The following is a 23,784-nucleotide window of genomic DNA, read 5'->3' as shown; positions in this document are numbered from 1 at the left end:
TTTTATTTTATTTTATTTTTGAGACGGAGTCTCGCTCTGTCACCCAGGCTGGAGTGTAGTGGCGTGATCTTGGCTCATTGCAACCTCCGTTTCCCGGGTTCCAGTGATTCTCCTGCCTCAGCCTCCCGAGTAGCTGAGACTATAGCCATTTGCCACCACACTCAGCTAATTTTTGTATTTTTAGTAGAGACAGGATTTTACCATGTTGGCCAGGCTGGTCTAGAACTCCTGACCTCAAGTGATCCGCCTGCCTCGGCCTCCCAAAATGCTGCTATTACAGGTGTGAGCCACTGCCCCCAGCCCTAAGAGTTCTTTTTTAAAAGAGAAGATGGAGATCAAATTCTATTGGACGTCTTCCATGCATCTACTGAATGAAAGAATTTTTCATTTTCGTCACATTAATATGCAGAACCATCTTTTCATTCCTGACATGAACCCCCATGTTCTTTATTCTTTTAAACGTACTGCTGAATTCTGTTTTCTAACCTTTCATTTAAAAATGATGTACCAGTAAAATTATCATTTTAATGCACTGTCCTATGAGTTTTTGGCATTTAAATTTGTGTGTTTCTATCTAGTATGTGTAGTAGATGAGGAATGCTAAGTTTTTGAGTCTCTGTCTTTCATGTTTGGTTTTGTTTGGATGTTGGCCCTTGAAGTCAGGGAGAACCTGCTTTGTGAGGGGAGGGAATAACTTAATGTAACTTTTGCCAAATAAATAATGAGGGGGAAGGAGTTAAATATCTGAAAGAGTCCAACAATGCCTGATACATGGGGGAAATTCATTAAATATTGATCCAGCACATGAAAAATAAAATAAAAACAATGTACTTCTGTTTAAAAGCCACTGGTCTGTTCCTTATTTTTGTGATATTTTACAGGTTTGTGATTGTTACACTGACCTTTATAAAGACAATTTGGAAGTTCCCCCTTTTTTCCCTCTGTGCTCAGAAAAAATTTAAACAGCTTTGGAAATCTTCATACGTAGAAGTTTTTGAAGACTTTGCCTACAGCTGTTTGAGCATATTTCCAATTTCTTGGTGTTTATGGGAACAGTTAGTGTTTTGGTCTTTTGGGGAATCAATTGTAGTAATTTAGCAAGTTATCTTTGTCATCCTGGGTTTTGAATTTATTTGCATAGAGCCCATGCTTTGCTTATTATACTTTTTGCCAGTTGACAGCATCGCACCTCTTAATGATGCACATTCTCTACAGCCCTGTAAGTGAGGACCACTGTTCTTTCTAACCACTGCTAGCTTGACAGGCAGCAAGGGACCTCTTATTCCACCTTGCATTTTATTGATTACTTGTAAGGTGTTTTTCTGAGTAAAATTTTTTTTTCTTTTTTTAAGATGGAGTCTCACTCTGTCGCCCAGGCTGGAGTGCAGTGGCACAATCTCGGCTCACTGCAACCTCTGCCTCCTGGGTTCAAGAGATTCTCCTACCTCAGCCTCCTGAGTAGCTGGGACTACAGGCATGTACCACCATGTCTGGCTAATTTTTTGTATTTTTAGTGGAGACAGGTTTCACCATGTTGGCCAGGCTGTCCTCGAGCTCCTGACTTCAAGTGATCTGCCCACCTCGGCCTCCCAAAGTGTTGGGATTACAGGCGTGAGCCACCCACTGTGCCTGGCCTCTCAGTAAATTTTTTTGAGGGGCAGTTGCCTTTTTGTGAGTTTTAGCCAGTAACCTGGGTGGTTAATTATTGACATTTAATATTTTAATCATCGTGTAATGTATTTTGGTTTGTGGGAGGGAACTAATTTTAATTTCTCTATCTGCTTATTTATTTACATTTAACAATTATCCCAGAACCATTTATTGAATAGCCTTTTCCCCCATCAGTTACTATGTCACTCCTTGTATAACTGAATTATATAAATTAAATTGTAAAAACTAATTTAATGTGTTCACATGCAAAAAAACGAAGTCGGACCCTTAACTAACATTCTATACAAAAATTAACTCAAAATGGATTAAAGACCTAAACATAAGAGCTAAAGTTATAAAACTCTTAGAAGGAAGCTTAGGGGAAAAGCTTTACAACCCTAGGTTTGGCAGTGATTTCTTGGATATGATGCCAAAGGCATAAGCAAGAAAAGAAAAGTAGGCAAACTGGACTTCATCAAAGTTAAAAACTTGTGCATCAAAGGACACTATTAAGAGAGTAAACAGGCAACCCACAGAATGGGAAAAAGTACTGGAAAATCACATATTTCATCAGAAATTATTATCCAGAACATGTAGAAAACTCCTAAAACTCAACAACAAAAAAGTAAAGAACACAATTCAAAAATGGGCAAAGGATTTTTGGCAACATGGATGAACCCAGAGGACATTATGCTAAGTGAAATTAGCCAGACACAGAAAGATGAATACTGAATAACCTCACTTGTCCGTAGACTCTAAAAAAAAAGGTCAAACTCATGGTAACAGAGAGGAGAAGCGTAGTTGCCCGGGGCTGGGGGAGAGAGGGGAAAGGGGAGATGTTGGTCAAAGGGTATATATAAACTTTCAGTTATAAAAGAAATACATTCTGGAGACGTAATGTACAGCATAGTGACTATACTTAATAATAATGTGCTGTATATTTGAAATTTTCTGAAAGAGATTTCATATGTTCTTATCAAACACTCAGAAGAAATGGTAACTAGTGAGGTGATGGATATGGTTAGCTTGATTGTGGTAATCATTTCACAGTATATGTATACCAGAATCATGTTGTACATTTTATATACAGTTTTTATTTGTCAGTCATACCTCAATAAAGCTGGGAGGAAAGCTTCAAAGATAGGCAAAAGACTTGACTAGGCCTTTCTCCACAGAAGAGATACAGATGGCTAATAAGCACATGAAAACATGCTCAACATCACTAATCCTTAAGGAGATGCAAATCAAAATCACAACAATGGCTGGCGTGGTGGCTGACACCTGTAATCCCAGCACTTTGCGAGGCCCAGGCAGGAGGATCATTGGTGCCCAAGAGTTCAAGACCAGCCTGGACAACGTGGCGAAACCCCCATCTCTTGAAAAAAAAAATACGAAAACTAGCTGGGTGTGGTGGCATGCACCTGTAGTCCCAACTACTCGGGAGGCTGAGCGGGGAGGATTGCTTGAGCCCAGGAGGTTGAAAGTGCAGTGAGCTGTGATCACATCACTGTACTCCAGCCTAGGTGAGAGTGAGACCCTGTCTCAAAAAAAAAAAGAAAAAAAAGAAAAAAGAGAAAAAATCAAAATGACTACCACTTCCTACCCATTAGAATGGCTGTTATAAAAATAATAGCCGTATGGTAATTCTATTTGTAATTATTGAGGAGGTTTATACTGTTTTCCACTCTGTATTATTACAAATAGAATTACCGTATTTCACTTCTGGGTACATACCCAAAAGAATTGAAAGAAGGGTCTCAAAGACATATTTGCACACCTGTGTTCATAGAAGCATTATCCTCATAGCTAAAAGGTGGAAGCAACCCAAGCATCCATCTGTAGATGGGTGGCTCAACAGAATGAGGTCTATACGTACAGAATACTATTAGACTTAAAAAGGAAGGAGAGGCTGGGCGCGGTGGCTCAGGCCTGTAATCCCAGCACTTTGGGAGGCCGAGGCGGGCGGATCACAAGATCAGGAGATCGAGACCATCCTGGCTAACACGGTGAAACCCCGTCTCTACTAAAAATACAAAAAAAAGTAGCCGGGCATGGTGGTGGGCGCCTGTAGCCCAGCTACTCAGGAGGCTGAGGCAGGAGAATGGCGTGAACCCGGGAGGCAGAGCTTGCAGTGAGCCGAGATCGCACCACTGCACTCCAGCGTGGGCGACAGAACGAAACTCCGTCTCAAAAAAAAAAAAAAAAAAAAAAAAGGAAGGAGATTCTGACACATGCTACATATGGATGAACCTTGAAAACATTATCCTAAGTGATAGAAGCCTGTCACAAAAGGATAAAACTATGATTCCACTCATATAGAGACAGAAAGCAAAATGGTGGTTGTCAGGGGCTAGAGTGGGGGAGGGAATGGGGAATCGGTGTAAATTAATGGATACAAAGTTTTAATTTTGCAAGGTGAAAGGTTTTCTGGAGATGGATGAGGAGAATGTTTGCACAAGGTGAATGGACTTAATGCTACTGAGTGTACACTTAAAAATGGTTAAATGGTAAATTTTATGTATGTACATTTTACCGCAATCTAAAAAACAAATAATTTTTTAAAACCCTAATATATGCCTAAGTTTCTTTCTGGACATTATATTCTGTTCTTTACAGGTCTGTTTGTTCTTGAGCCACTTATAACTATTGTGGCTTTCTAAACTGTTTTTGTTCCTGGGAATTTTTAACTTAAAATAATGAAGGGATGAAAATTGTGTCCAGTAATACATAAACCTCTTTCCCTCCACATAGTTCAGTGACATTGTTTCTTCTCTACTATCTGAAGGAAAAATTTTTCCTTCAGATAAATTTTTGAATCATTTTGTCAGCCTTCAAAGAATCCCATTGGGATTTTGATAGAGATTTCACTAAATTAATTTATGAATATAGAGAAATTAACATTTTTATTATCTTTAGGTTTCCTCATTTGGGAACATGGTATATATGTCCATTTACTAAAAATCTTCCTTCCTATGTCTCAGTAGAGTCTTGTAGTTGCCTTTTAAAAAAACCTTATACATTCATCATGAAGTTAATTCTTGGATAGTTTTTAATTTTTTTGCTTTTGTGAATGGAATCCTTGTCTTACAGTTTCTTACCAGCATGTAGGAAAGCTACTGAATTAGAAAGGCTTTGGATGGGAGTAATATTTTTTTCCAGGGGAAAATGGAGGGAAAGAATAATTTGGGATAACATTTTGTTTTTTTGAAAGTAAAGTGATTTGAGAAATATAGTTGCTGGGGCTAAAAGAGTAAATAAATAATAGGATATGTGGAATACTTTGGAATTTATAAAGAATTTTATTAGCTAAATAAAGTTTCATATTTTGATAGCTTATAACATTTGTTAATTAAAAAAATAAAAGTAGCCTCTATTCATTGCTTTATTGGTGTATTTATGGGACCAATAAAAACACTAGGAATGGGGGATTTCCTTCTGATTCTGGCATTTTGGCTGAGTAGGCACTTTGAAGGATGCTTCTTCTATAGAACAACTATACACTGCAAAAGACATGCTCCTTGATGCATTGCAGATCATCAAGGTCCACTGCCCTACTCCCAAACAAATAAATAATGAACTGAGGCCAGAGTGGCAGGTGGCTGGAGTCACAATGACAGGGAGCAGCGTCAGGCGGTATGTGGCTGGAGAAGGGGCTTGCCCTGAGCATGAGTGTCCACCATAGCACTGCGGCTGAGCCTGGTGCCCACTGCAAGGTAGGGGCTTGGCCTGGGATTTCTACTGTGCTGTGAGCTGAGGCCCTCGAGCATCACAGTGTTTCCAAATCCTGGGTGCATTCCTGTTACTGGCAGAACTATACCTCTCTAGGGAAAAGTTTTCCAACTTGGCTCCACAGAAGTTCACTGATGAACAGCAAGCAATGCATGCACAGTCAAATACTTCCAAGCGCTCTAGCATCAAAGAAAGCAAATCACAATGAGACAACAGAGGGCAAACTTTGATACCCTCCTGGGACAACATGTCTTGGAATCTAGAACATTAGTGTATGAAACATTTAAAGAAATTATCAACACAGTCATATAGATGAGCACACAACAAGGAACTATTTGAAATAAATAGTTACATTTGGAAATAAAAGAATTTCTAGATATTTGAGATATAATCACTGAACTTTTCTAAACAAGTGCAGTTATATAGTTCAACAGCTGATTAGACACAGTGCAGAGACAATTGATGATCTGGAAGACACAGCTAAAGAAAGTAACCAGAATGAAGTCATGAATGACATGTGTAGGGAATATGTGGAAGAAAAACAAAGACATTTGGAGGATGGAATGTGAAGGACAAACATACAGCTACTGGAGTCCCTGGCAAAGAGAATAGCGAAGATACAATATCTGAAGAGATATTAGCTACAAAATTTCCAGAACGAATGAAAAATATAAATTCACAGATTCAGTAGCACAGTATCTCTCAAAGAAGATTAAAAAGAAATCCACACCTAACATACCAGGCAAAAAGTTCAGAATACTAAAGGCAAGGAGATGATCTCAAAAGTCTTTAGAGAATGAGGACAGCTGACTTTTGGCTGCAACAATGGAAGTCAGAAAACAGTGGAATAATAGTTTCAAACTGTTGAGAGACGCAACTGTCAACCTAGAGTATTTCCAGCATAACTATTTTTCAAGCATCAAGGCAAACGAAGTAAGCTATTTACAGATAAACCAAAAATGGGAGTTTATCACCAAAAGATCTGCTCTAAAGGAACTTTAATCGGGGTCGGGGCGGGGGGGTCATAACTTTTGTCATGACAATCTGGTGAAGCCTGTGGATCCCTTCTCAGAATAAGGTTTTTAAAAGCGTGAAATAAAACTATTACAGGCCGGGCACAGTGGCTCACGCCTGTAATCCCTGCACTTTGGCAGGCCGAGGCAGGTGGATCACAAGGTCAGGAGATCGAGACCATCCTGGCTAACATGGTGAAACCCCGTCTCCACTAAAAAATACAAAAAAAGGCCGGGCGCGGTGGCTCACGCCTGTAATTCCAACACTTTGGGAGGCTGAGGCGGGCAGATCACGAGGTCAGGAGATCGAGACCATCCTGGCTAACACAGTGAAACCCTGTCTCTACTAAAAAATAGGAAAAAAAATTAGCCAGGCATGGTGGCAGGCGCCTGTAGTCCCAGCTACTTGGGAGGCTGAGGCAGGAGAATGGCGTGAACCCGGGAGGCGGAGCTTGCGGTGAGCCGAGCTCATGCCACTGCACTCCAGCCTGGGCGATAGAGCCAGACTCCATCTCAAAACAACAACAGCAACAAAAAACAAAACCAAAAAACTATTACAAAGGAAACAAATTATTTTGAAATTTCTAAACTAAAAATATTTTTAAATGTATTATAATAATATATGTGCTACCTAATAACCCACTAAATAACAAAATCCAGCAGCTACCCTAATGTCAGAGTAGATACCCGTAAGAGGAGGCAGCATCTTACAGGGCAGGCCCTGGACAAATGAGTTTGTTACCAAGCACTTAAGAGAGAATGTGCATCAAAGAAGCATGCATTACATCAGAACAGACCATGGTGTATTTCACCTTTCAGTTTCTTTTGACTCATGAGTTATTTAGAATATTTTAAAACACTTCAACACTAAGGGAGTTTTTTCTCTTTCATGAGGTGATCTTTGTCATCAATTTATAGTTCTGCTTCTGCTTGAGAAGATAATGAAAGCTGCAGAGTTCTTTTTCTATCAGTAGGTTGAGAAGAAAGGTAACTTTTCTCAGGGACATTATGAGTGTGATGTGTTGGTGCAGCCCCTGAAGGGAAATGGTGTGGAGGATGTTTGGACCACAGCCTGGGATGAAAGGCTGGGAGAGGGAATGGTGAGTTGGAAGTTGCCCTAAGGAGAGGGGGCAGAAAGCATGGACAGGGTGGGGGTAGCAAAGAGTGTGTCCTCAAAGGTAGAGACAGATGGTGGAGTCCTGCATGCCTTGTGAGCCTTCTGTGGCCCCAGCAAGACTCAGAGAAAGAAAGCCACACCCAAAGCAAGGAGAATTGACGGAGGATGAAGTAGGAAGATCAGCTGCTCCAGGAGGCTGTAGGAGGAATATTGCACAGAGCTGCAGTCCAGGAGGTTTGGAAGATGGGGGGTTGGTGGACTCAGAATATTATTTGCTCTGTTTTTGCAACAATTCTTTCCACACACAGTGAATGCTGGCTTCTTAGTGGTAAATTGATATCACTGTAGCTATTGGGCACCCATCTGCCATATGTTTCATGAAAGTAATTTACTTGGCTTTCAAGACTGTGTTCTAGAAGGACTTGCTTCACTGTCATTTGCCTTTGGACCAGACTTTATGATCTGAAGAACATTCTTGATTTTAGGAAGTGAAAGAACTTTTCAGTGTTAGAGGACAAGATTTAAAGAGCTAATTTATTCCAGGCCTCTGTGTCCAGGCAGGGTACCAATCAAATGGGCAGGTCTTTGACTCTAAGGATGCCATTATTTCCCGGCAGCCTGTTATCCCCTGTCATCAGCCTCAATAGCAGGAAGTTCTGTCTCTGTTCTGATTTTATCTCTTGCCTCTATTAGGCTGGGTGGGGAAGTGGAGAAAAGAGCGAATTGGCGTCCTTGTGACAACTCATGGTGCTCGCAAGGTTCGGCCTCCTCTCCTTGAGCAATATCATGCCTTTTCCAATCTATTTGGCTTTTTTTCCACAGCTATTTAATTCTATGTTACTGTTCCCCAACCCTCTTCATTTTCTCTATATTCTTTGTGAACTGTGGACTCTGAATAATGATACCTGTAAATTAAACGGGATGAAGGCTTCATGATGCGGTAATTTCATGGCTAACTAGATTCATGACCCTTTTTCTCATGAGAGTGGTGCAAAATCAACCTACAGGATTACTGAGATGTCAGAATGTGCAACATAATCCTTGCTGGTAGCTGGAATTGAGCAAAAACAGTTCAAGATCCGATGGTTTCAGAGCAGAGGCTCTGAGCTTCTTTTACATCAACCGCCCTTGGTCTCCAGTGGGCCAGAACAGGCCTGTCCAGGCAGGAGGCACACCAGCACCTGGGCCGTGAAAAGCCTCCCTCAAGCCATTCTGCAGGCCCTCTGTCATTAGGGTTAAGCCTCCTCTCCCCGAGCAATATCATGCCTTTCCCAATCTATTTGGCCTTGGTATTTGGACCTGTGTCAGTGTTTCCGGTATCAGGGACGGGTGGGGGGAGTGAAGTCTGTGCTGCTCCTCCTGGAGAGGTCTGAGGAGAAAGCAGATGTTTTGAAAAAATGATCCAGTGTCCCACTCCCAAAGAAACAAATAAACAAATAATGAACTGAGGCCAGAGTGGCAGGTGGCTGGAGTCACAATGACAGGGAGCAGCGTCAGGCGGCATGTGGCTGGAGAAGGGACTTGCCCTGAGCATGAGTGTCCACCATAGCACTGCGGCTGAGCCTGATGCCCACGGCAAGGTAGGGGCTTGGCCTGGGATTTCTACTGTGCTGTGAGCTGAGGCCCTCGAGCATCACAGTGTTTCCAAATCCTGGGTGCATTCCTGTTATTGGCAGAACTATACCTCTCTAGGGAAAAGTTTTCCAACTTGGCTCCACAGAAGCTCACTGATGAACAGCAAGCAATGCATGCACAGTCAGTTCCAAGCGCTCAAGCATTGGTGTTGGGAGCTGTGTCAGTGTTTCCAGGATTGGGGAGGGGGGTGTGGGGAGGGAAGCCTGTGCTGCCCCTCCTGGAGAGGTCTGGGGAGAAAGCAGATGTTTTGGAACAACAATCCAGTGTCCCATTCGGGATGTCGTAGTGTCTTAGTCTACTTAGGCTGCCATAACAAAATAGCATAGACTAAGTGACCTAACAGAAATTTATTTTCTCGCAGTTGGTGAAGCTGGAGTCTGAAATCAGGGTGTCGGCAAGCTTGGTTTCTGGTGAGGGCTCCTTCCTGACTTGCATTCTTTTTTTTTTTTCATAGTTCCTAGATATTTTAATTATTATTATTGTTTTTTAAAATTATACTTTAAGTTCTAGGGTACGTGTGCACAACGTGCAGGTTTGCTACATATGTATACATGTGCCATGTTGGTGTGCTGCACCCATTAACTAGTCATTTACATTAGGTATATCTCCTAATGTTTTCCCTCCCCCCTCCCGCCACCCCACAACAGGCCCCGGTGTGTGATGTTCCCCTTCCTGTGTCCAAGTGTTCTCACTGTTCAATTCCCACCTATGAGTGAGAACATGCGGTGTTTGGTTTTCTGTTCCTGTGTGAGAATGTTCCTGTTCCTGTGCTGAGAATGATGGTTTCCAGCTTCATCCATGTCTCTACAAAGGACATGAACTCATCCTTTTTTATGGCTACATAGTATTCCATGTTGTATATGTGGCATATTTTCTTAATCCAGTCTATCATTGATGGACATTTGGGTTAGTTCCAAGTCTTTGCTATTGTGAATACTGCCGCAATAAACGTGTGTGCATGTGCCTTTATAGCAGCATGATTTATAATCCTTTGGGTATATACCCAGTAATGGGATGGCTGGGTCAAATGGTATTTCTAGTTCTAGATCCCTGAGGAATTGCCACACTGTCTTCCACAATGGTTGAACTAGTTTACAGTCCCACCAACAGTGTAAAAGTGTTCCTATTTCTCTACGTCCTCTCCAGCACCTGTTGTTTCCTGACTTTTTAATTATGGCCGTTCTAACTGGTGTGAGATGGTATCTCATTGTGGTTTTGATTTGCATTTCTCTGACGGCCAGTGATGATGAGCATTTTTTCATGTGTCTGTTGGCTGCATAAATGTCTTCTTATGAGAAGTGTCTGTTCATACCCTTCGCCCACTTGTTGATAGGGTTGTTTTTTTCTTGTAAATTTGTTTGAGTTCTTTGTAGAATCTGGATATTAGCCCTTTGTCAGATGAGTAGATTGCAAAAATTTTCTCCCATTCTGTAGGTTGCCTGTTCACTCTGATGGTAGTTTCTTTTGCTGTGCAGAAGCTCTTTAGTTTAATTAGATCCCATTTGTCAATTTTGGCTTTTGTTGCCATTGCTTTTGGTGTTTTAGACATGAAGTCCTTGCCCATGCCTATGTCCTGAATGGTATTGCCTAGGTTTTCTTCTAGGGTTTTTATGGTTTTAGGTCTAACATGTAAGTCTTTAATCCATCTTGAATTAATTTTTGTATAAGGTATAAGAAAGGGATCCAGTTTCAGCTTTCTACATATGGCTAGCCAGTTTTCCCAGCACCATTTATTAAATAGGGAATCCTTTCCCCATTTCTTGTTTTTGTCAGGTTAGTCAAAGATCAGATGGTTGTAGATGTGTGGTATTATTTCTGAGGGCTCTGTTCTGTTCCGTTGGTCTATATCTCTGTTTTGGTACCAGTACCATGCTGTTTTGGTTACTGTAGCCTTGTAGTATAGTTTGAAGTCAGGTAGTATGATGCCTCTAGCTTTGTTCTTTTGGCTTAGGATTGACTTGGCAATGCGGGCTCTTTTTTGGTTCCATATGAACTTTAAAGTAGTTTTTTCCAATTCTGTGAAGAAAGTCATTGGTAGCTTGATGGGGATGGCATTGAATCTATAAATTACCTTGGGCATTATGTCCATTTTCACGATATTGATTCTTCTTATCCATGAGCATGGAATGTTCTTCCATTTGTTTGTTTCCTCTTTTATTTCGTTGAGCAGTGGTTTGTAGTTCTCCTTGAAGAGGTCCTTCACATCCCTTGTAGGTTGGATTCCTAGGTATTTTATTCTCTTTGAATCAGTTGTGAATGGGAGTTCACTCATGATTTGGCTCTCTTTTTGTCTGTTATTCAACATATGCAAATCAATAAATGTAATCCAGCATATAAACAGAACCAAAGACAAAAACCACATGATTATCTCAATAGATGCAGAAAAGGCCTTTGACAAAATTCAACAGCCCTTCATGCTAAAAACTCTCAATAAATTAGGTATTGATGTGATGTATCTCAAAGTAATAAGAGCTATCTATGACAAACCGACAGCCAATATCATACTGAATGGGCAAAAACTGGAAGCATTCCCTTTGAAAACTGGCACAAGACAGGGATGCCCTCTCTCACCATTCCTATTCAACATAGTGTTGGAAGTTCTGGCCAGGGCAATCAGGAAGGAGAAGGAAATAAAGGACATTCAATTAGGAAAAGAGGAAGTCAAATTGTCCCTGTTTACAGACGACATGATTGTATATTTAGAAAACCCCGTCGTCTCAGCCCAAAATCTCCTTAAGCTGATAAGCAACTTCAGCAAAGTCTCAGGATACAAAATCAATGTGCAAAAATCACAAGCATTTTTATACACCAATAACTGACTTGCACTCTTAATGGTCTTCCTCATTGTGTGTGTGCGGAGAGCGTGAGAGCTCGTTTTCTTCCTCGTATAGAGCTACCAGTCCCATCGTGAAGGCGTCATCCTCATGACTCAGTCTAATCCTAATCACCTCCCAGAGGCCCCATCTCCAAATACCATTACATTGGGGGTTAGGGATTCAACATCTACATTTTGGGGGGTCACATACATTTAGTCCATAACAATTGTTTTCTGTTGCTGTGTAGCAAATGACCATAAACTTTGCAGCTTGACACAACACTCACTTAATACCTCGTAGTTTTCTTGGGTTAGGAGTCTGGACCTTGCTTAGTAGAGTTGAAACCGGAGGAGTTCCCTTATCCCCCTCACCGGGCGTGTGACACGGGTGTGGTTTGCTTCTTCGGTGCCCCGCTGTTCAAACTCCAAGGGGGAACATGAAGATGGGTAGGTTTTGGGGAGTGTTTTGGGGCTCCATCTCCACGGCATCATCTAGGGTTGAGTGTTTGCAGGTCCCAAAGCCTCAGTGGGTGTGTGTTACAGAGTGCTCTTTCAGTTTTGCCATCTGCTGGCAGCTTGTGTTAATCAGCTCAGTTAGACCCTCTGCCTTATCACAAGGACAGAGGGCTTTCTGTGTCCTGGTTCTTGCCCTAGTGTACAGGAAAAATCAGATCACACGTGGGCTTGGAGGAAGGGTGTGAGGTTTAATTGAGTGGTGGAGGTAGCTCTCAGTGAAGTGGATGGGGAGCAAAATGGGGATGGAGTGGGAAGGTGTCTTCCCCTGGAGTCAGGCCGGCCAGTGGCTGGACTCTCCTCCGACTGCCCTCGACCAAATTCTGTGTCATCCTGCCGTCAGTGGCCTGCCAGTGTCTGCTGGTGTCTGTTGGTGTGCCCTTCTCCTCCTTTCAACATCCAGCTGCTTGTGTCCGTGCCCACTGTGGTCTCAGATTTTTATGGGCACAGGATGGGGGGCATGGGAGGCCAGAGTGGTCTTGGAAGATGCAACATTTGGGCATGAAAACAGGACTGCCCGTTCTCACTTAGGTCCATGGGCACAGGCCTGAGGGTGGAGCCCTCGCCAGGCACCCCACCCTTCTCTACCCAGCATTTCCTTGCCCCCCTCCCATAGAAGAGTCACCTGGCCAGGTTTCACAAGGCTGCAACCAGAGTGTTGCTGGGGCCATGTTATTTGAACATGTCCCTGGGGGAAGACCGCAAGAGTGACAGCCCATCATATTCTTACTCAGGGGAGAGCATTCTGTAAGGCCAGGGGTCACCAGGGGTCATTTTAGAATTCTGCCTGCCACACCAAGTTTAATGGCTTTCTTCTTTTGCTTTGTGTAGGAGAATTTGATCCATTCCTAGTTGTAGTTATTAATGATACTTGGGAAATGCACATTGTCTTCAGTGAGCAAGTCACCCGTGTTTGTTGAAAGTCAAATTCTGTGAGGGGATTTGTGGAATGATAGCTTTGCTTATGGGAATGTGGAAGGTCAAGAACTCTCCCTGTAGCTTAATAAGGTAAAAGCAATATTAACTTCCTTCAGGCTTAGAAGTAGGTGGAGTAGTGGCTACGATTTGGAGGTTTTATGTACTTCCCGTGAAATTCCTGCTACAAGCGACTTAGTCACTGTAGAATTTTGATAGTTTAATACGCTTCAGCTGAGAATAGGTCAAGGCGTTCGATCTGAGTTTATTAAAGATGCCTGCAGGACTCTGGTGGTAGTTTGGGGATCTGATGGGCCCCCTGGGCTCTTCGTGAGTGAGGAGGGTGGGGCCATGGTTGAAGAACGGGTAAGATTTCATCTGGTAGACATGGGAAGTAGAAGACGCCATTTTCTAGGGGATGTTTCTTCTCACCATCTGTCCAGGCTTAGTCTGGGTGAGGCCATTGTTGGGGTGTGTGGAAAAACGGAAGACAGTTTTTGGAAGTTTCATCCTAGGCAGATGGCAGGGTCAGAGCCAGAGTCCCGGAACGTGGCCCTCAACTTGAGGGATAAGAAGAGTCGGGGGCTGAGGCTGGGGCCGGGAGGGCTGGGGACAGGAAGGGAGTGCTGGAAGATGGGGGCTGTCTCGGAGGTTGGGTGTGGAAGGAAGATAGCCCACAGAGCTCTGTGGCTTGTAGGTGAGTCACACAGTGGCTGCTGTGCAGTTTCCTCCCTTGCCAGCCTCCCTGGAGGTGCCCAGAGTGGCCTGGACAGGAGTGGGGCCACCAAGGGAGGTGCCTCCAGTGCTGGAAAATCAGGGACCTAGCTTTGTGGTCTAAATTGTCAGGCCAGGGAGATGCGGTTTGTTTGGTGGAGGCATCCAGGATGGCTTCAGTGGGGAGGGAGGAGGTGGAGACAAGAGCGAGTGGACAAGGCTGTCATCAGGCAGGTGAAACAGGAGCGTGCCGGCAGAGGGGAGAGAGATGAACCGGGAAATGGAGGGTGCTGAGCAGAAGAATGGATCCTGCTTAGTGACGGAGTGGCCCCTGAACTATACCATGAGCTCAAAACATGATGGCATTATGGTCAGAAATTTTGAATTCACAAAAAGAAGAAGGTGGGGGTGGAGGAGTGAGGTCAGGGTCTAAAATGTCAAACATGAAATGATGGTGAGAGCTCCGGCGGGAATGGTCAACTCCTTCCAAGAAAGGCCGGTGTCCTCTGACTATGAAATGACATGGGAACATGGTGTGCCCACTGGGTTCAAATGTTGGGTACAGAAGGCAAGAGAGAGGTTTCAGGGGCATTTGGAAGGAGAGTTAGTGAGACACAGCCCCTGAGAGACACGAGAGACATTGGTCAAGGATTTCCCTAGGGCTGGAACTGGACTGCGAGGCAAGGAGCCTGGGTGGCATGGCCATGAGAGGGGACCCGGGAGGTGGGAAATGGCTGTAAATAATGTCTGTCGCCGGTAACTGTGTTTGGAGGACTTGTGAGCGTTGCAGAAAAAATACACGTGTGAGAGGCTTGGGAGCAGAGCCCTGGTGTGCGTGCTTTGGTTCATGTTTTTGTTGTTGTTTTGTTGTTTTGTGGCCAGATGTTTTTGATACTAGACTAGCATGGTGCAGGATGTGATAGTGGCTGCTGTGTCTGAGACCTGGTTCTGCCCCCTGTGGAGGTGGTTGAGGGTGAACTGCAGTCTGTGACCAAGGGGACCTTGTGAGTTTGTCAGCATCATGCCCTCCTCCCGGGTCTGGCCAGTGCTTTTGGAGTCTCAGGGGACATGCAGCCAAGCCCTTCCAGCCAGTGCCCGGATGCCTGGCTTGTGCCCACAGTGGCAAGCGTGAGCAATTTGTCTTCACAGGAGACCTGGTCTGCAAACACCTTCCTTTTAATTCGGCCTTCTCACATGCTGCCCTGTTGAGTGAGCCTTAGCCTCCTGTTCCTCCCTGGTTGGACGTGGGGGTGAGGGAGAGGGAAAGATCTCCAGGATTTCGGCTTGAGTGACGGGGAAGAAGAGGTACTCTTGTGGAGAGCAGAGGTTGCAAGAGGAAGTGTGGGCTTCTGAGGTGGAGGCTGCAGCTGCATTTTTGGACATGTTGGGTTGGACAGATGCCAGGAGCAGAGCCTGTGGACGGTGTGATGCCATGGCCATGGCAAAGCCCTGGGCTGAGAATCACCTGTGCAGACACCAGTGGATGGTACTCGAGGAGCCTCAGGACAGCCACCACAGAGCCCTGGGGAGAGGAGACAGAGGGCTCAGGAGACAGGTGTTGGGAAACCAGGAAGAGGTTGGGGAGAGGGAGGAGGCCAGGAGGGAGGCTGTGGAGGAGAGCGGCCCCCGGGAAGTGGGAAGAATCGCAGGGGAGCGAGAAGCCGCAGGAGCCCAGATGGGAGGGAGCCTCAGCCCTCAGCCAGGTGATGGGGACCGAGCTTTGTTTGTTACACTTGGTGACTGCTGGGGAACCTTGGGAGAAGTTTCCTTGGAGTTGTGGGGCTGAAGCCAGATAGATGGTAGTGGGTGGGAAGTGACTGTGTCTTCATGATCCATTGGCCCTTCCTGGACACCAGGAAATCAGGAATGTGGGGATCAGAGCCAGTGTCATCCTCAGGGTGCCTGGCCTCAGGAGGCCGCCCAGGAGACAGGCAGGCCAGGAGCTGGACACAGGGCTAAGCAGTGGTTCTTCTAAGGGACAGAAGTCACAGTGTATTCATGTGATCAGGACAGTAGGGAGGAGGCAGGAGAGAGGGGATGACTTCTGGTGGGACCCCAGGCAAGGTCAAGGGCAGGACTTGGCCTGGGAAAGGAGTGGGCTGCTTGGAGTCAGGGCCTAGAAAGTTCTGGAGCCTCATCAGAAGACACTGCCTATGTACGGGTGAGGTGGGAAGCTGTGATGAGTGAAGGGGAGGGGCTCGCAGGGGCTGGAGGGGAGAGAAGGGTGTGCATCAGGGGAGCCAAGTGTGTATAGGGGAGAAGGAGCCTGCAGGGTCTGCCATGCCCAGGGTCCATGCAACCATGGCAGGTGGCCAGGTGGCCCGTGGGTGGGGTTGCATTTGCCTTTTCCCCAAATAGTGTTCTCTGTGATTTTTTTTTTTTTTTGAGATGGAGTCTCGCTCTGCCTCCCAGGCTGGAGTGCAGTGGTGTGATCTTGGCTCACTGCAACCTCTGCCTCCCAGGTTCAAGTGATTCTCGTGCCTCAGCCTCCCGAGTAGCTAGGAATACAAGCATGTGCCTAGCACAGCCAAATCACATCGAGGACCAGGGTGGAGTGTTTCAGAAAGCCTGTCACTCTCGGGCCACCTAGCGCAGTGCACAAAGTGATCCCTCCATAGCACCCTGGTGCCCTGAGAGACCAATGTGCCTCTCAGAGTGGGTGCAAGCTGTGAAAATGCAGCTCATGGTAGCCCCACCACTGTGTGTGTGCTGTGTTCCACACGTCCTTCTCTGGGTTGAAACGGTTCACAGTGTTTTGATTGCCCATGCAAGGTTTCGGAAGCATCTCACCTTCCTGTATCTTTTGTCCTTCCAGGTGCTGCTGTCGGGACTCATAGGTGTCGTCTCCTGGAAGAGGCCTCTCTCCCTTGTGGTAAGTGGCACCTGCGTCTCCAGGTGGCCTTGGAGCAGGGTTCCACCTTCAGATGCGTGAGCAGGTTGGAGGCAGTGGCGAAGAGAATTCCAACTTCTTTTCAGGCAGCGGGAAGCAGAGCTTGATAAAATCTCACTGCTGAATGCTGATGGGCTCGTGAGAAGTGCTGTGTTTCTCATGGGAGGTGCTTCTGAGAGTGCCCCTCAGTGTCTTGCTGAGATGCTCCGAGGGCATCCTCTTTGTGTTTGTTTTGTTTTGCTGTCCTTCTGTAAGGACTGAGCGTGAACCAAGGGCTTTTTTTTTTTTTTTTCTTTTTGAGACAGAGTCTCACTCTGTCACCTAGCCTGGAGTGCAATGGCATGATCTCGGCTCACTGCAACCTCTGCCTCCCAGGTTCAAATGATTCTCTGCCTCAGCCTCCTGAAGAGCTGGAATTACAGGCGCCTGCCACCACGCCCGGCTAATTTTTTTGTGTTTTTAGTAGAGACGGGATTTCACCATCTTGGCCAGGCTGGTCTGGAACTCCTGAACTCGTGATCCACCCACCTTGGCCTCCCAAAGTGCTGGGATTACAGGCGTGAGCCACTGCACCCAGCCAACAAGGGCATTTTAAAAGTGTGGATGCGGCTTGGCGCAGTGGCTCACGCCTGTAATCCCAGCACTTTGGGGTGCCGAGGCGGGCAGATAGTGAGTCAGGAGCTCGAGACCAGCCTGGCCAACATGGTGAAACCCCGTCTCTACTAAAATTACAAAAATTAGCCGGGGAATGTTGGTGGGTGTCTGTAATCCCAGCTACTGGGGAGACTGAGGCAGGAGAATCGCTTGAACCCGGGAGGTGGAGGTTGCAGTGAGCCGAGATCGCGCCACACCACTGCACTCCAGCCTGGTGCAGAGAGAGAATCCATCTCAAAAAAAAAAAAAAAAAGTGTGGATGCATGCGTTTCATCTAGACATTAAAGCCTGTTTATGCACTATACATGCATATGTGTGATCGCACAAGCAAAACATATGTTATCAGAGTTCAAGAAATGTTAGATTTTTGTGTTTTTGGGGGAACCCTAAAATTCTGTGAGTAAAATAAAGAGAGTTACTTGAATTGCCGTGGCATTGTGCTAAGGAGCAGGCCACGCGGGAGATGGAGAGAGGTTAATGGTTTTTCCCTCGGAAAAATGCCCTGAGCAGATTTGTGTCTATTGATTTGTATGCCTGTTCTTCTCAGCGTATGCATTAATATATGTATGTGTCTGTGTCAGGACTAGAGGAAGAAGTTTTCTGGGTTTTGATAGATAATGAAAAAGACAGCGTGGCATTTTTCTTCTTTTATATTAATCAATTATTTAAAATCTCCTCTTTAAGTGATTAGACTTGGAGATAATGACATGTAGTAAATATTAATGGGAATAGAAAAATAACCCACATTTGTCTATTAAAAACACCTCTTCCTTCATGAGAGTAACCATGACGCCCTGAAATGGTATCAGGGAAGACAGGAGTGGCCTTAGAGTCAGGTAAGGCTCCTCTTCTGCTGTATCTCGGCTCATATAAGGAATTTCCTTTTAGAAAAATATTTTTATTTAGAACTTTTCAAACATACGTAAAAGTAAACAGACTGCTGTCATGAACCCCTGTGTACTCCTCTTCTGGCTTCAACAGATGCCAACATCTGGCCCATCTTGTTTTGTCACTATCTCCCCACCCCCCACCTCCCCCCAGCCCCTTGCTGGATTATTTTGAAGCTGGCTCTTGGTGCCAAGGGGAAATGCAGTGAATAGGCTGACTGTGGGGTTGACATCCTCGGGGTATGCAGTGTGGTGACTGCGCTGCCTTCAGTGACACGGGGACAGCTGCCTCCTCACTCCACACCCACCTTCATGGTGCAGACAGATTAAGCTCTCTAAACAAAGGAAAAGCCGCCTTCCGCAGAGTGGGTGTGTGAATGAAAAGACAAGAGAGAAATGACGTCCATCACCCAATCACCCCCGCGCGCCACCCCCAGCCCTGGCCTCAGCATCAGGAATCTCACAGGGCTGGGCATTTTACCACGCAGGATGCATAAGCTTATAGCTGACGAGGAGTTAGGACCCCTTATGGTGGTGGCTGAGGAGTGTCCCAGGGAAGCCAGGGAAGCAGGCTGGGGTCTCAGGACTCATCCCAGTGGGGGGATGTAGCAGCAGCTGGACCTACAGGAGTAGAATGTTCAGAGCGCTCGCTCCCCAGCCCTGCCGCATAGTTGGAGCAGGGCCAGTCTGCTCTCTGGGAGGTGGTCAGCACTGACCTCCCATGGACTAATTTCTTCCCAAGCCCCAGGCAGAGGAGAAGGGGTTCATGTGGCTTGACTGACTTCCTTGCCTTATGTAGGGAGGTTAGGGTATCATTAGGGTGACACTAATTGCTGGAGCAACCTCCTGACTATCAGTGGCTCAGTTCAGGGCAAGGCTACCCTGGCCCCTGTCCAGGTCAGGTGTGGCCTGTGGCAGGCTTCACAGAGGGGCTCAGGGACCTGGCAAGTCAGTGAAAGGGAATGGAGAACAGAAAAGGAACCCTAGCAGTTTAATTTTCTTGGCCTGAAACTGACATTCATTGCTTGCCTTTCAAGCCATTCAGGAGAGCCTGTCATGAGGCCCATCTAGGAACCTGTGGCAGGCACTGCCTCTCTGGACAGGCACTTCCCAGAGGCAGTTCCGCACTGCAGACGGAAGTGTATGGATTTTGCTGGGTAGTTTTTTATCTGTACCATGAGAATGTTCTTCTGCTGTGTTGACCACAACAGTGCAATCTTTTGGTTCATTAGCAAAAACTCACTCTCTGAATCATGACCATTGAGATAGCCTCGGCTTTGGCTTTATGAGGAGTAAAGGCATTCACAATAGATGCGAGGAAAATCTACAATATAAAGATCTATTAGGGTGCTTTAGAAAAACATAACCCATGGGAGATATACAGATATAGAGGCAGATATAGATAGATATACACACGCATACACAGATGTATATATATATCTAGATTATAAATTTTATATATGTATGTATATGTATATAGAGAGATTTATTTATTTTAAAGAATTGGCTCACGCAGTTGTGGGAACGGGCAATTCGAAAGTCTGCAGTGCTGGCCCGCAGGCTGGAGATGGAGGGAAGAGTTGAGGCTGCAGCTTTAGCCCGAAGGGAGGCAGCAGGTGGAATTCCCTCCTCTCTGCAGGAGGTCCGTCGTTTTCTCTTCTTTCCACTGACTGGTTGCAGCCCACTACATTATGGAGGGTAATCTGCTTTGTTCAAGGTCTACTTAAAACTTAATCTCATCTACAAAAATACTTTCACAGCAACATCCAAACTAGTGTTTGACCACATATCTGGGTACTGTGGTCTAGCCGAGTTGACTAAGGAACCATCAGGAACCATCACCGCAGAGTTTTGGAAATGTGACCAAAGATGTTCTATCCAGAATAATACCAAAGAAAATACTGTAAACAATGATGGTAACCATTCATCGAGTGGGACCTGTATGTCCTTATCCTCACAACAGTCCTGGCAAGAGTAGGTTTTCCTACTCTTTTTTTTTTTTTTTTAAGAGTTTTTAAAGTTCAAAAGAGTTTTTTTTAAAATGGTTTTTAAAGCGAGGCCAAGGCTTCCACACCTTAAGTAATGAGCTAGGACTTGAACCCAAAGCTCTCTGACTCCCAAATCCTCCTTTTTTCCAGCCAACTGTAGTCTGTGTGGACATTATCTTTCTTCTCTAATTATGTATCACATGGCTTACATTCCTTCAACCTCATCTTCTTGTCCCTTTGTATTTTCTGTCTCAGTTGATGACACCGCCACCTACCCATTCTAGAAACTGGGGAGACACTCAGACATCCTTCTCCTTCCTCACCCATCATACTTATTCACAAGCTCTCTCCTTGTGGCTCATTTTATTATTATTATTATTATTATTATTATTATTATTATTATTATTTTTGAGACAGAGTCTCACTCTGTTGCCCAGGCTGGAGGGCAATGGTACGATCTTGGCTCACTGCAACCTCTGCCACCCGGGTTCAAGCGATTCTCTTGCCTCAGCTGCCTGAGTAGCTGGGATTAAAGGTGTGCACACCACGCCCAGCTAATTTTTGTATTTTCAGTAGAGACAGGGTTTCTCCATGTTGGTCAGGCTGGTCTCAAACTCCTGATCTCGTGATCCGCCCACCTTGGCCTCCCAAAGTGCTGGAATTACAGGTGTAAGCCACTGCGCCTGGCCGTGACTCATTTTATTTGTATGCAGCTGCCCCTGTCTTCTCTCTGCCTTGAGCCACCATTCTAGGGCAGGTCCTTGCCTGGCATCTCATATAGTAGCCTCCTAACAGATCTGTGTGCCAAAAAGCTGGCTCTTCTCCAATCCGTTCTCCACACACACAGATGCCGTGGGTGGTATGTAAAGTGTCTGCCAGCCTATGTCACTCCCCTTCGTTAAGCCCTTCATGGTTTCCCAGGGACCACAAAATGGAACTGAGGTTTTCCAGATGACGTGTGAGACCTTATGCAAGGAAAGGAAGACCTAGAAAGCAAAGTACCCTGCCCTGGGACTTAGCACTGGCATGACTTGAAGTCTTGATTTCAATGATTTTTAAAATAAAAGCTCCTGCTTTTATTGTCTGTGCTAATGATTTTTTTTTTTTTTTCTTCCTGGAGGTGTCAACTAAAGATGCAGCAGTGAGTTTTCTAGTTCATTCCCAGGGGGACACACTGGCCTGCCCTCCCCCCAACTCCTTCCATAAACACCACACAGTCAGTTGCCCTCTCTGAAAGGGGAGTATCCCTCAGGATAGTGAGAAGAAGCAGTTTTGGGCCCACAGCTCCAAGGTCTTTGCAGCCACTCCATTCGCCCTGCAGGCCTGGCTGGCTGAGTACAGGCATGAGTGGCCCCTGCTGCTGGAGCGTTTTGGTGCTGCCATTGCTCTCCTGGCAGCAGCTTTCCTCTGCAGGGCTCCCAAGCACAAGGCCATCCGGAGCCCTGCTGCAGCTCCTTCTTTTCATCATTCTGCACTTACAGACACACAGAGCGAGATGAAGGAGAGCTGTACAGTCCCTGCCAGAGTGACTGATGTGCGGGAGGGCAAAGAGAGGGGAGCAGCAGCCCACTGTGAGCACTCAGTGAGGGAGGCCTCCCTTTGTAGGCTGGCGAATGCAATGTCAGAGGGAGGGGAAGAAGGGAAATGCTGTGTGTGTGTGTGTGTGTGTGTGTGTGTGTGTGTGTGTGTTTACCATAGTGTTTTATAAGTGCCTTTCTAAATGCTGAAAACTAGCGACATGAATAAAGAATATGTATTTTCACATTACTGGGATAGTTTTTTTTTTTAATCTGTTCTTAGTGTCTTCTATGATTGAGATCATTGTCTTCCTTACATTAAACTATAATGGGTTCTATATTATGCTGGATGCCAATTAGAAATCAGATTATATAGCTCTGATTAGATGATTTTTTGAAAGATTCAGTGAACCATCTTGTGATGGCTTATGTATCAATAATGGAAACAGTCTCCCATAATCACAGGCGGTATAAGTTTTAAAACCTTGAGTACAGTAGCACTGAACTGGATATTAGATTATTCATAATAACTAATACTGTTGAGAGACTAATAACCATGAAATTGAAAACATTTTTTAGAATTTATTTTTACCAATAACAAATTAGTTACAGTTTAGGACAGTTTTTTTTTCAAAGCAAAGTAAATCTACTTTAAGAAGCACTAATCTATGGGAATATGAGTACCATATAGATCCAATAATGTGTTTAGTATTGTTTGCATTTTATATTACATTGTTTGAGGGATCTGGCTTTTTGCCTTACTCAGATGGTGGTTTATTTTTATTGCTAAGCTTTATCAACCCAGACAGAAACGTGTATGCATCACGGCTCAATCAGAGAAACAGGGCTTTTCAGAGCCAACACCAAAGATCTCGGTGAGCCAGTCTACTCTGATGGCTGCTTTGGCTCTCTGTGCTTCACAGTAACCACATCCACCATGCCTTTGGCAATTAAGAGCTGCCACCTGGCCCCTGCAACCCTGGGGTCTCATCATCTTCATTGCATTTAGGGACCCTAGTTAGATGGCAGCACAGAAATTCCAACTGTAATTTGTGGCCTCCAGGAAGAGTTCAGGGATGCTGAGGTTCCTCTCGCGTATTTATTTCTCATAACTGTAGAGAAAGGTGTGCCTCTGGATCCTCTGGGAATGGATTGCTGCAGCCTCCTGTTGTGAGAAAGTTTGTAGGCCACAGCACAGGAACCTGGGAAGAGCCTGGCAGTCCTGCTGAGTTAAGGAGGCTATACTGAGCCTGGGAGTCCAAGGTGGCTAGAATTTGCAGAACAAAGTGCCAGAGAGGAAAGACTTACTCAAGCAGAGGGTTCTGGAGATTTGGAGTGGAAGCCCTGTGAATATTCAGCTGCTACTGATCAGCTCTTGCATGTAGGTAGGGAAACTGAGGCCATGAAAGAACTATCTGAGAGGACTAGAGACAAAAGTGCCAGTCACAAAATTAGGGTTTTCCCACCATCCAGATTGGAAACCTCATGATTCACTTGGGCATTGTATACAGCATGCAGAAGAGTTTTACCTCAGTAGTGGAGAATAACTAGCCTTGAGCTAAATGCTGTTCCAGTTCTGCCTAACAGATATTAAAAGCAAGATCCAAAGGAGTCAGATAGTTTCCAAGTAATTTCCCTGTGTCCCAGAGCAAAGTTTGAGAACGTTCATAGGAATACAAAAGTATCCAGCACCAACTAGATAACATTCCTAATGTCTATCATCTAATCAAAGATTACAGTTATTAAA

The 23,784-nt window shown here is 45.1% G+C and overlaps 1 protein-coding gene across 6 annotated transcripts in view; it reads left to right on the top strand.

Moving 5' to 3' along the window:
* The window catches only part of ENTREP2 (endosomal transmembrane epsin interactor 2), a 567,326-nt gene that overhangs the window by 285,237 nt on the left and 258,305 nt on the right, over positions 1-23,784 (top strand). For 5 of the 6 annotated variants that reach the window (XM_054666823.1, XM_054666821.1, XM_063794031.1 and 2 more), the window contains exon 2: positions 16,917-16,973. Coding sequence is in view for 3 of the 5 variants with exons in the window: in XM_063794031.1 (XP_063650101.1) it covers positions 16,917-16,973 (57 nt within the window). In the remaining 2 variants the exon portion in view is untranslated. 6 annotated transcript variants of the gene reach the window in all.

This window comes from Pan troglodytes, chromosome 16 (genome assembly GCF_028858775.2).
Source record: "Pan troglodytes isolate AG18354 chromosome 16, NHGRI_mPanTro3-v2.0_pri, whole genome shotgun sequence".
Lineage (NCBI taxonomy): Eukaryota > Metazoa > Chordata > Mammalia > Primates > Hominidae > Pan > Pan troglodytes.
Note: the sequence above shows the minus strand (reverse complement) of the source record. Positions and strands in the feature narration are given on the sequence as shown.